Here is a 13,749-nt window from a genome sequence, read left to right as displayed (position 1 = left end):
ATCACTGCTTACCATCCACCATATGCTCAGTTATCCTATCTCATCCTTAAAACTGTGGATCTCGACTTGTAGCGTGCATGGTGATTATCTGGAAGCTTCCGAAAGCAGAGTGGAGCCCCACTCCTGGAGCGTCTGATTCAGCAGAGCTGGGTGGGGCCCGGGAATCTGCACTGTGAGCAAGTACCCATGTGAGGGTGAGGCTGTTGGTGCCCAGACTCCTTGCTCCCTTTCTTTCCTCTTTCTCTCTCATTCTTGTGGGGGTGATCTTCGCATCATATGAAATGAAGCATTCTAACGGAAACAATCAGAGGCATGGAGGACACACCCAGCGTGGTGCTGCCTAGAGACAAAGCATCTGTATTTCCCCAAAGGAAACCCTGTGCCCATTAAACAGTTACTACAATGTTTGTCTCTAGTCAGACCCTGGCAACCACCAATCTGCTTTCCGTCTCTATGGATTTGCCTGTTCTGGACATTTCCCAGAAACAGAATCAGAATATGTGACCGTTTCGTCTCTAGCTTCTTTTCCTTCGCATATTTACGGGGTTCATCCATGTCATAGCACACACCGGTACTTCATCCCTTTTTATGGTTTCGTAACATTTCAATGAGTGATGGGCCACGATTTGTTTATCTGTTCATCCAATGATGCACATTTGGCTTATTTTTACCTTTTGGCTAGTGTGCATAGTACCACCATGAATATATGTGTACAGGTATTTTTTTGAGGTCTATTTTTTTTAAGGGATTCTTTTTTTAAGTTGGTTTTTTTTTTTTTTTTGACAGAGAGAGACACAGAGAGAGAGGGAACACAAGCAGGGGGAGTGGGAGAGGGAGAAGCAGGCTTCCCGCTGAGCAGGGAGCCCGATGTGGGACTCCATTCCAGGACCCTGGGATCATGACCTGAGCTGAAGGCAGACGCTTAACGACTGAGCCACCCAGGCGCCCTTTGAGATCTATTTTCAAGTCTTTTAGATATATACCTAGGAGTGGGTATTTGCTGGGTCAGATGGTAACTCTGTAAGGAAACAACAGGGGTTTCAGTAGATAAAAACTGAGGTTTTTACAAGTAGTTACTAGAAGCATGGGATTCAAACATGGGTCTGAGGCCAAAGTCTAAATTCTTCTTTTTTAGATTTAATTTAATTGTGATAAGAACATTTAATAAGAGATCTGCCCTCTTTTTTCTTTAAAGGATTTTATTTATTTATTTGAGAGAGAGAGAGCACAAGCAGGGGGAGGAGCAGGAAGAAGCAGGTTCCCCGCTGAGCAGGGGGTTCGATCCCAGGACCCCTGGGATCATGATCTGAGCTGAAGGCAGGCACTTAACTGACTAAGCCACCCAGGCCCCCCAAAAGATCTACCCTTTTAACAAATGTTTAAGTCTACAATATATTATTGTTGACTGTAGGCACAGTGTTGTACAGTAGATCTCTAAAGTACATTCATCTTCTTTAATTGAAATTTTATACCTGTTGATTAGTAACTCATCATTTTCTCCCCTTCCTAGTCCCTGACAACTACCATTCTGCTCTTTGGTTCTATGAATTTTAGGATTTTAGATCCCTCAAATAAGTGGAATCATGTAATATTTGTCTTTCTGTGACTGGCTTATCTCACTTAGCCTCATGTCCTCAAGGTTTATCCATATTGCAGAATGTCCATACTGTCCAAAGCAATCTACAGATTTAATGCAACCCTTACCAAAATCCCAATGGCTTTTTTTTTTTACAGAAATAGTAAAAAACAATTCTAAAATTCATATAGAACCGCAAAAGTCCACAAATAGCCAAATCAATCTTGAGAAAGAAGATCACACTTCCTGATTTAAAAATATATTACAAAGCTACAGTAAGCAAAATAGTATGGTACTGGCATTAAGACAGACATATAGACCAATGGACATATAGAATAGAGAGCTCAGAAATGAATCCACACATATAGGGTCAACTGACCTTTAACAAGGGTGCTAGAAGTACACAATCAGGAAAAGATAGTCTCTTCAACAAATGGTGTTGGGAAAACTGGATATGCACATACAGAAGAATGAAACTGAAACCTTATCTTACACCATATACAAAAATTAACTCAAAATGGATTAAAGACTCAAAACGTAAGACCTGAAACTGCAAATATCCTAGAAGAAAATATAGTGGAAAGCTTCATGACACTGGCCTTGATAATGTTTTCATAGATATGACACCAAAAGCACAAGCAGGACTACATCAAACTAAGTCTTCTGCACAGCAAAAGAAATACCAACAAAGTGAAAAGGCAATCTGCGAATGGGAGAAAATATTTACAAATCATATAGAGGATAGGTTAATCTCCTTATCCATATATAGGATAAAGAGTTAAGGAACTCCTTAACTCCAAGAAAAAAAATTCCCCAAACAACAAAAAACCCCCCAAAATTAAGCTTAATAACTCAGTTAAAAAATGATCTAAAGACTCAAATAGACATTTCTCCAAAGAAGATACATAAATGGCCAACAGGTATATGAAAAAATATTTAGGCCACTAAGCACCAGGGAAATGCAAATCAAAACCACAGTGAGATATAACCTCACACCTGTCAGGATGGGTATTATCAAAATCCAATAAATAAATAAAAGACAACAAGCGTTGGCAAGGATGTGGAAAAATTGGAATGCTTGTATACTGTTGGTGGGAATGCATAATGATGCAGCCACCGCAGAAAACAAAATGGAGGTTCCTCCAAAAAATAAAAGATAGAACCACCATCTGAGCAATTCCACTTCTGGGTATTTATCCAAAATAATTGAAATCAGGCTTCTGAAGAAATATTAACACTCTTGTGTTCACTGCAGCACTATTCATAATAATGTGGGAATGACATAAATGTCCATCGACAGATGAATGGGTAAAGAGAATGTGGCATTTACATACAATGGAAAACTATTCAGCCTTAAAAAGAAACAAAGTCTATGTTTTTTCATTGTGCCATCTTTGCAGAGTTCAAAGATGGGAACAATGCTTATTGACCCATAAGATATGGATCAAGATATCTGATGATGAAGGGAAGACACTGATGGAACTAATATTAAGACATTGATTTTCTTTTTCTTTTTTTTTTTTTTAAGATTTTATTTATTTATTTGTCAGAGAGAGACAGAGAGCAAGCACAAGCAGGGAGCCTGATGCGGGACTCAATCCCAGGACCCTGGGCTCATGATCTGAGCCGAAGGCAGAGGCTTAACCGACTGAGCCCCTAGGCGTCCCTAGGACATTGACTTTTTATTGCTGTGGACTTTATGAGTGTTGCCAAGAATTGCCCATCCCCTTTTGGAAAGCTAGTATTTATTTCTGGATGAAATAAAACACAAAATTGATTTCCATATGTTTGTCATGCTTTCTCATGAATAGGAGTCATTGGAAAGGTATACAGTCCACTAAAACTAGGATATAACTGAAATTTTATCATAACCCTGCTAGGAAGTTTAGGAGTAGTTGTGAATAGACCATTCTTACTACAACCACCAGCTGGTGTTTACTGTGCATTTACCAAACGCCAGGCACTTGAACACACAATAGTTCATTTAATCCTCCCAGCAACAGTCTGGGGTTTGTATCATCCTCCTCCTTTTACAGGTGAGGAAACTGAGGCCCACTGAGAGTACGCAACTTGCCCAGGTGAGAGCCCAGGCTGTCAGCCCTCAGAGTCTGCTTTCTAAACCTCTGTGATGTCCCTGCCTGGGAATCCATGGTGTAGGTTTATTTCTCCGTGAACTAATTATAGACTACAAACCAGCCTGAAAGTAGAAAGGGCTCCATTTACATTTTTTAAAAAGCAAAAGATAATTGGGGTGCCTGGGTGGCTCAGTCGTTAGGTGTCTGCCTTTGGCTCAGGTCATGATCCCAGGGTCCTGGGATCGAGCCCTGCATCGGGCTCCCTGCTCTGTGGGAAGCCTGCTTCTCCCTCTCCCACTCCCCCTCCTGTGTTCCCTCTCTCGCTGTGTCTTTCTCTGTCAAATAAATAAATAAAATCTTAAAAAAAAAAAAAAGCAAAAGATAGTGTAGAGCAAGAATTACCTTACCTGTGCAAAGTAGAGTTTTAATTTTTTCCCTCTGAACTGGGTTTCATGAAGCTCTATCCTGGCTCGGGCTGCAGATTTGGGATTGCTGAAGTTTATTCGGACACGTCTGAAACTCTTAAACAGCTGGAACGTCACGCAGTCATCGTAAGTCCGAAACAGACCCTCAAATTTTTCCTGATTAAGAAAAAAAAAAAGAGAGAGGAAAATCCATTGGTCATGTATCTTGCATGATGCCTGATCTGACACAAATTAACTAAGTAAATAACTAAGTAAATGAATAGGCTGTTCTCAACATAAAACAGAACACTAGTAATGTATTTTTTTAATTTAAAATCAATTAATTAACGTATAGTGTATTATTAGTTTCAGATGTAGAGGTCAGCGATTCACCAGTTGCATACACACCCAGTGCTCATTCCATCCCGTGCCCTCCTTATTGCCCATCACCCACTTACCCCCCCCAGCCACCTCCCCTCCAGCAACCCTCAGTTTGTTTCCTATAGTTAAGAGTCTCTTATGGTTTGTCTCCCTCTCTGATTTCGTCTTAGTTATGTCTTTTTTTTTCATCTCTTGGTCTGTTACCAGGTGTTAAACATGCTTGTGGATTCAGTGCAAGGATTCATAACCTGCGTCCTGAGATCTGTAGAGGAACAGTCAATGAGGTTTGAAATGCATAAAAAAACCTGAAAATTATGCAAAGTGTTAAATAAGTTTCTGTGTGTATGTATTTTTTTTTCTGGGGAGAGGGATCATAGTTGTCAGAAGATTCTCAGAGAAGTCCGTTATTGCTGAAATATTAGAGTTATCGAGTACAGTATGTGATAGATATTATTAGCGATTATCAGTCTTGGTGGCGCTAGTTCGATGGTGCCATGTGATTAGTCCTGGTTCATGAAATGTGTGCAGAAGGCAAGAAAAAGCACTTAAGAATTTTTTTATCTCTTTCTCTGAAGATGCCATGTATTCCAGATGGTATACCATTTGGAAGCAGGATTCTCCTCAGCCTGGGTCCCTGAGTGGCCTCTGTGGGGCAGAAATATCTTTCATCCATCCTATAGTTGACTTTGTCTTGGCAAAAAAAAAAAAAAAACCCAACAAAAAAAACCCCCAAACCAAAAAACAACAAACAAATCTCTATTGCATTAAACCACTGAGATCTGGAGATTACGTTATTCCAACAGCATAACCAAACCTATTACAGTACAAAGCAATCATTTAAAAATTTTGATTTGGTACAATTTCAATTCAACCAAACAAATCTCTATTAAATGCTCATTTTACATAAGGCATGGTCTCTAGGCTTTAGGAGGATACAGAGATGAGTATCATTATGTTCTGACTCTCAATGGTCTAACAATCTATTGGGAGAGGCAGACACGGACACAAATAAGAGAATGCCCAAAAGGCTGGGGAAAGGCATAAAAGGAGAATCAGAGAATTTTATATATATATATATACACATACACACACATATACATAAAACATATAAATATATGTTTTTATATATAAAATGTTATATATATATGTTTTTATATAAATTATATATATATATATACACATACACACACATATATATACACACACATATACATAAAACATATAAATATAAATATATAAAATATATTCATATTTTTTAAAAAAGTATAAATTTATATGTAAATATAAAAAATATGTATTTATATACATATAAACACCATCTGTCTGGTTCCTTTTAGCTTTAAAAAAGTTCTCGTTCTAAGTAACAAAACCAGTGCGTGTTAAATTAAATTACTCTATGTTCTCAGTGGAGAAAATTGCTACCAAGTAAATAACTTCTATTTAAACAAACAAACCAACAAACCCCCATTCTTTTATTTCTACAATGAAAGGTGTATCACAAGTGTGAGTATAAGTAGGAACGAAGATGTACCAAGGAGCGGCAAGATTCACTGAATTTTGATTCGCAAGGAACCTAAGCGATATTAACCTTTTCCTTCCTCACCTCTGTCATTTTACAGATCAGGATCCTGAAGTCTGAAGAGACAAGGACCCACCATGGTCACATGGGCAGTTAGTGGCAGAGCTTCCACGAGGCCAAAGTCCTTGTGACCCTGAATATGGAGATGCTTTCCACTCTATAAAGAATTAACACTGCTAGACTGAGACAAAGAGAGAAGTGCTGTAGCAGGAGTCAGAGATGGGGAGCAATAAACTGACCCAAGGCTCGTATGTGACCACATCTAGCAGAATCAGCAAAGTGATGGGGGGCTGGAACATCACTGACCTCTGGAATTGCAGAGGAAGAACCACCCAGATGTTAGAGAAGGCCTCCTTGTCTGTTGGGCACCCAGATGAACATGTCTTAGACCCTAAAGACCACGGCCTGTGACCCTTCCAAATGCTTGGCCCATTTTTGAGATTCCCCAGGGCATGCCTTTTGTTCTTCCCGTTTTTGACTCCTGTTTCTTTCTCTTTATATCCTATCTATCCAGTCCAGAACCACAAATGATACATTCAGAGCAAGTTTTTTGTTTTTGTTTTTTTTTAAGTTTCATGACATTCCTGGAGATTTGAGGGGTTCTTTCTCCCCTTTTCTTATTCTTACTCCCCTTTCCCTCTCAAGAACAAAACAAGAATCTTTTCTTTTCTATTCCTTAGGCAGTTTTTCCTTCATTTCTCAAGCCTTGGGATCAGCCAACCCCTGGGGCTGGGGCCTCCACCACCACTCTAAGAGGGCTCATTAAGGAATTATTTCCCAACAGTGTTGTGTTTTCCTGAATAGCAGTCCTGGTATATACAATGCTTTCTGGTTCCTCACAATGACAGTACTCTCAGCTGGTCATATCACGGTTGATGATTTCATTAATTTGGGGAATTTTCAGGAATGAAGGGAATGAAGGGATTAAAAGCTCTTATTTCTATAGAGAAATATTCGTATTTCTTAGGACAATATTCTTGGGTCTTTGTAGCTCTATATTTTCCCACTGCCAGTTTCACTTCCCCACCCTCTCCCCAGGGCCTGAGTGTGGGCCTGGAGACCAGCCTTGGAGGGGAGGTGTTCTTTTCCTTTGACTCTAATCCCTTGTTTGCATTTTATATTTCTTCTTTATGCCTCACATCTCAGTCGTTCAGAGCTCTTTGGCCTCAAGAGCTTGGATAAGGGAAAAAAAATTCACAGAGTCCTGGCTTTGGGCTTAGGGGAGGGCTGACAATGAATGGCCTCAGTGCCCACTCCTTGGGAGGCTTTGGCAGATGTCAATAACTGAATGCAATTGTTTTCTCCACTGATCCTCAAAAGAGGGCCCCAGGCAGCTACTGCCTCAAGCTAGAGTTGGCAAGTGACAAGAACCTCTTTGATATCCCTTGTTTGGGGCTTAGGCTGATAATCAAAAGAGGTCTTTCACCAAACCTGGGGGGCAGCCCAGAGCTCAGGGGCCAGGGTTTTCACAAACTCTACAGTGATCATCATCATCGCCATCGACTAACATTTTCTTGGTTTGTCCTCTCTGCACAAGTCTTTGGGAATTTGCAGTGACAGGAGGTGACAGCTGGCCAAGAATTGGGGATTCATCGGCCGACTCTATTTTCTTCCATTAGTGACATGATAAACATTTCATTGGCAGAGGCAACAGAACACGAGACAAAATTGGTTAGAGGCCGGTGCAGCAGAGCGACCTACCCTTAGGCCACACAGCGTCCTGAACAGAGGTCTCTCGGCTGCCCGTACAGCAAATCTACGCTTCCGATGTTCAGGTTTCGCCCAGACACACAGTGATACTTCGTTGTCTTCTGGCTGCCTGTTTCCTCTAGTCTGGTACCCACAAACCCAATAAATTCCTCATTTCCTCAACAGTAAGTTCTCTTTGTAACCGTTGGTCTGAATAAAGTTCCATAGCAGTGATCTCAAATTCTGGTCTCCAGACCTCGCTACACACTTAAAAATTATGAAGAATCCTAAAGAACTTTTGTTTATGTGGGTTTCATCTACCAGTGTTTATTGTACTAGAAGCTTTTAAAAATACACATTTATAAATATATATAAAGTAACAATAATAAGCCCATTCTATGTTAAAATAATATTTTTATGAAAAATAACTGTTTTCCAAAACAAGAGAGAATTTAGTGAGATCGGCATCTTTAGTGAGATCGGCAAATCTCTTTAATTTCCGATTTAATAGAAGAGACCTGAAATCTCCCATCTGTTCCTATGTTCAATCCGTTACACTATGCTGTTTTGTCTGAAGGGTGTGACTCAAAGCTGGCCTCACCCAAATATAGGGTTGGAAAAGGGAGGAGTAGCTTAATAGCCTTTCAAATATTTCTTTGAAATTCCTTGTGAATAGCCTTTCTTGATACTTCATCAAAACTCGACAAGTGGCAGTTTCTTAAAGTATATTACAATGTTACATCTGAAGCTATACTCAAGTAACATTTTTATTGGATTATATTAAGATCTATTTATCTATTTTGCACCTTTAATGGTTTTTTTCACCCATGCACAATTCTGAAATGGCGTACGTTGGTCACTTGAAAAATTGTGATTCCTTGAGTTATGCAGCTTTTCCAAATGTTGACATGTTTCATTACACAGTATAAAAAAATCACATTCATTAATATTATCACCTATATTAAAAAGTCCTTAGAAATTGGAAAGCTGTCAGATTCATGTTGTTAATATAGGTTTTCCAAAATTCTACTTTTAGCTTGAAAGTTCTTTCCTTTTTTTTTTTTTTTTTTAAAGATTTTATTTATTTGTCAGAGAGAGAGAGAGCAAAAGCAGGGGGAGTGGCAGGCAGAGGGAGAAGCAGGCTCCTCACTGAGCAAGGAGCCCAATGCGGGACTTGATCCTAGGACCCTGGGATCATGACCTGAGCTGAAGGCAGACACTTAACCAACTGAGCCACCCAGGCACCCCTCTTTCCTAATCATTGGCGACAAACACTGCCAGTTACTTTCCTTGGAGTGACACACCCATTCATTCATTTTTGGGACAATGTCTGCCAAATACCTAAGTCTGCATAACTACAGTTTGTTTGTTAGTTGTTCTTTCAAGTAAAAATGGTGTTCCGTGAGAAAACTAAATGTCTAGTTCAGCTTAGAACAGCCTCCAATGTTTCCTCAAGTCAAATGTTGTATTTTGGGATGCTGCAGAAGTATACTTTCTGCATTCTTCCCATTTTGTTATTCAGATTATTAAAAAGGTATATGCTCAAGGATACAGAGTTAATAAAATTAATAAATTTTATGGCTTCCTCAGGGCCATTAAGTAAAATTGGTATTTTTCTTTCTTACTTTCTTTTTCCTTTTTTTTTTTTTTTTTAATTGTGAGTGTGTGGCTGTGAGGAATACAAGTAATACTGGTATAGTTTGCTGCGCCTGCATTGACTTGTACCCAAGTACCGGCAGTTTTAACCACCAGTGCTTTTGCACCATGGATGGAAATGTCAACACAGCTGAAGAGGAAGAGAGTGTCTTAGTCTTATTATGGAAATGGTTTTGACCTCATGGAGAATGATCTTGGGAACTTGTAGGAGTCTGTAGACCATCCTTGGAGAACTGTGGTACCATAACATCTCCGAGAAAGTAAGGATTTAGTTGGCTTGGGTTGAAGACAACAGGTCTAGTGAGAATCTTAAGAATATAACATAATGGAAATCAAAGAAGAGCTATCACTCGAGAAAGAGTGGTGATCATCACTGAATGCTGCAGGGATGATGAAGAGGATGAAGATGGTCTTGGCCAGTGGGAGACCACTGGCGATCCACCTGAGAGCTATTTGAACAGATGTGGAGGTGAAATATGGATTATTATGGATTGAGGGGTGAGTGGAGGGGGTAAGGTGGAGAAAGATAGCTTGGCAACAAGAAAGAGGGAGCTGGGGTGATAAATACACGGGAAGTCAGATCACAAGATTTTTAGTAGTGTGGAGAGACACTCGTTGACGAAATGAAACTATGATGAAGGAAAGAGAGGAGACAGGAGAGAGAGGGAGTAGTGGATGGTGGGGACAAGAAGAGGAGGCTTTAGAAAGACTTGTAGGCATTTCTTCCTGTGAGAGAGGAGCTGATAGGTCAGGATGGAGGAGTTTGGAAATGGAACAAGTAAAACTGAATGGCTTTCTCATCTCAGGGAAGTGGAAGGTAAAGGGAGACTGAGGGCTTGAGGAGCTAGAGGTAAGGAGAGTAAATGTGGATGAGTCAAAGAACAGTGTAATGGGTTGAATTATGCACCCCCACCCAAGGCTATGCTGAAGTCCCCAGTACCTCAGAATATGACCTCATCAGGAAACAGCGTCACTAAAGATGTAGCTTGTTAAGAGGGGGTCATACTGGAGTGGAGCCCCTAATCCAAGATGCCTGTTGTCCTCATAAGAAGACAGCCACGGGAAGACAGAGAGACATAAGGAAAGTGTCATGTGAAGACAGAGGATTGAAGTGATGCTTCTATAAGTCAAGGAAGGCCAAAGATTGCCGGCAGATTGCAACTACCACTAGCTAAGAAGAAATGAGGAAAGAGTCCTCTACTGGTTTCAGAGGGAGCACAGCCCGCTGACACCTTGATTTTGGTGTTCTAGCCTCCAGAACTGTGAGGTAATAAATTGCTGTGACTTTAGGCTCTCAGTTTGTGGTAGTTTGTGAGAGCAGCCCTAGGACACTAAAGCAGGCAGTTATGCAGCACTAAGGGACGAAACCAAACTCGGAATCAGATGGTTTTCATAGAGCCAGCCGATGCAGTTCTGCCATTTTTTTCCAGGTGAGTGGTAAGTGGATATTGGCTTATTCCAGAGTGGCTTGTGCAAGACAGGTGTGTATATACAACATATATGTGGGGGGGGGAGTGGAACAAGAAAGGGGGGTAACTTAGTCTCAGACATGAACACTTTGGGATTTTAAATTCCCTCACTTTGAATGTATTTGCTTTTCTTGAGCAGTCTGGAAATTGTGGAGACCCAAATGAATGGTCTGCTACAAATGAAAGTGTGCATTGCTTTACTTGGAGAAGCTCCCTGCAGTTTTCCTTTAATCTTCTTAACTTCATCTCTGTTATTATTATTTGTTTATTTGTGTATTATTATTATTATTATTTTTTTGACAGAGAGATAGAGCATGAGCACAAGCAGGGCAAGCGGAAGGCAGAGAGAGAAGCCGACTCCTCGCTGAGCAGGGAGCCAGACTTGGGACTTGATCCAGGACCCTGGGATCATGACCTGAGCCGAAGGCAGATGCTTAACTGGCTGAGCCACCCAGGCACCCCGTGCCCCACGTTTTTAAAAAGATTCAAACATGGCTTATGAAGACATATAAGAACAAAATAAAATAGAAACTGAGTATAGAAATAAAAGAGGAAGACAAGGGTAGAAACATAAATTGGAGCCAAGAAGGTCTAGTGACTCTTTTCACACGAGGAGTCTACATTATGAAAGATTTACAATAACAGCCCTTCTGACAGGATGCCTTCCTGAAAATCAGAAAAGCTTCTCATGGGGTCTTCAACATGGGCCATGGGTGGGCCAACATTTTGCTTCTAATCTCTCTCAAAGCTAACACGATACGGCATTCCTCACCAGAGATACAATCCTCTCAGCGTCCTGAGGGTAAACATGAGCCTGGCCTTAAAACCAGGCAGGTGGATCTGTCCAGAGTCTTCACCAAGAAGCTCCAGTGATGTGAAGAACACTGTCCTCAGAAATTACGCAGGTGAACCATTATAGTTTCCAAACAAAATGGAAGCGACTGGGATGCCTGGGTGGCTCATTTGGTTAAGTGTCTGCCTTCGGCTCAGGTCATGATTCCAGGGTCCTGGGATCGAGTCCTGCATCGGGATCCTTGCTCAGCTGGGAGACTGCTTCTCCCTCTGCCTCTCCCCTGCTTGTGCTCTCTCTCTCTCTCTCCCTCTCCGACAAGTGAATAAATAAAATCTTTTTAAAAAATGGAAGCGACCATTGTTTTGTAAACTTAGGAAGACTTAGGAAGTGCTCAATGTATTCTACTCGATTGGCTGATACAAAACCCCAGGGTATTTTGTAGAAAGAATATTAGAATACTAAAATATTACCTTCCATTTAACTCCAAACCAGACTGGCTGCACATAAACAATTTTGTTATGTCACTGAATGCTCACTTTTCTGGACAGACCGTCTGAGGGAGAGTTGAGATTGTTATTGTCTTTGAATAACACATGAATCATCTGGAAGTTAATGACCTCCACAAAGTCACTCGACTACCAGGTTAGCAAAACCAGAACCAGTAAGCTCAAGTCGTTTAGATGATGTGTCACTGAGAACATGCAGACAAGTGAGCAGTCTGAAAAATGAGAGTAAGAAAGCCAGCTTTGTCAATCTGAAGGAAAAATGCTATCCTTGAAGCTCCCACTGCTAGGGAAGCCCGATGCTGCCTTCATCCGCACTCCAAACGGTGCTGTATGCCTTTATGTATGCTTCAATTTTCTCACTTCCTACCCCTTTGGGTATAAATTATCTTAATAAGAAATTCAGCTTCTCTCAAAATCACAGGGTTCTCATCGGGCAGATAATACCTCCCAGAACTTGCTGAGGAATGAGACAATTCATATCAGTTTATCACCTCTCAATGGGTTCCACTGACAAGTCCTGGGCAAATCTCATGTTTAGGGATCATACTGGATTTTGCAGGCCGCTCGGGAGGGCCTCCTGTCAGAAGGACTGCTGTTGTTAATCTGCCATAATGCAGACCGCTTCAGTGAAAGGGATAGTAGGAGTGCAGAGGGGGATTTGTACATCTGGATTTTTAACCTGTCAGGATTTCTCAGGCCAGGCAGATTGGTATGAAATCATGCTTTGTTTCTTTTGTGGTCCTGATGTTACCTAAATAGAAAATCACGATGAAAAGGAGGCTCTCACCCCTTCTTCACTGATAAAAGAAGTGGACAGACCTTGTGTCATGTGACTGCTTTGGGAGAAGAGAATTAGCTGGTAAAGGCACAAAAGTCTTTCTCCTTTCTCAGTGGAGTCTTTGTGAGAGACAAAGATCTAAAACTCAGCTCCAAACTCTAAAAGGACCCACTTTGCCCTAAAACCTCATCACCTGCTTCTCTGAGCAGAACGCTTTTCATGGTCTGTGTCCCAGTCTGTCCTTTCGTTCCCACCCTTAAAGCCCACGGTGGCTGGGTAACATTTCCATGCGAGAGCTCACGTTCACTCCATTCTAGTGAAGGAAGTCTCCATTTCCCTGATTTCACTGTGCTGCCATCCACACATTTAGAACTGGAAAGACAAACGCCCCCAAACTCCTCTAAGCCAAGAAAATGCACAGTGGCTACAAATTGGAATGATCCTTGAATGGGGGTCAACTTCAGCTCTGTGGAGCTTAAAGCTTTGATAATGTGGGACACCCTCTTTGGGCAAAATAATACAAAGGAGGTACCAAAATGGAATATTTTTTAATGAGGACAAAAAATTCATAGGAGATAGGTTTTATAAATTTTACAAGAAAATATATGACCCTGTGAAACACATTGTGAGGGCCCTGCTAGGGCCTGGGTATAGGCTCATGCAAAGAGGACCTTAAAGCTGAAACTTCACTCAATTTCCAGGAAATATGCCTAAGAGAATGACAAGGATACTGTGCCATCACAAAGGAGTCTGGAGTCCAGGTGTACAAGACGGCTAAAACAACTATGCTGCTGGTATCACTCTCAGCTGATGAGGACCCTTTCCCTCGATGTTTGAATCATC

The 13,749-nt window shown here is 41.0% G+C and overlaps 1 protein-coding gene across 2 annotated transcripts in view; it reads right to left on the bottom strand.

The window, feature by feature from the left end:
• RCAN2 (regulator of calcineurin 2) overlaps window positions 1-13,749 on the bottom strand; it is a 265,414-nt gene that overhangs the window by 20,864 nt on the left and 230,801 nt on the right. For both annotated transcript variants that reach the window (XM_032409713.1, XM_032409715.1), the window contains one exon: window positions 4,059-4,232. In XM_032409713.1, coding sequence (XP_032265604.1) covers window positions 4,059-4,232 — 174 coding nt within the window. The remainder of the gene's footprint in view (window positions 1-4,058; window positions 4,233-13,749) is intronic.

Source organism: Phoca vitulina, unplaced genomic scaffold (genome assembly GCF_004348235.1).
Source record: "Phoca vitulina isolate PV1807 unplaced genomic scaffold, GSC_HSeal_1.0 scaffold11, whole genome shotgun sequence".
NCBI lineage: Eukaryota > Metazoa > Chordata > Mammalia > Carnivora > Phocidae > Phoca > Phoca vitulina.
This window is presented reverse-complemented; position numbering and strand designations above follow the sequence as displayed.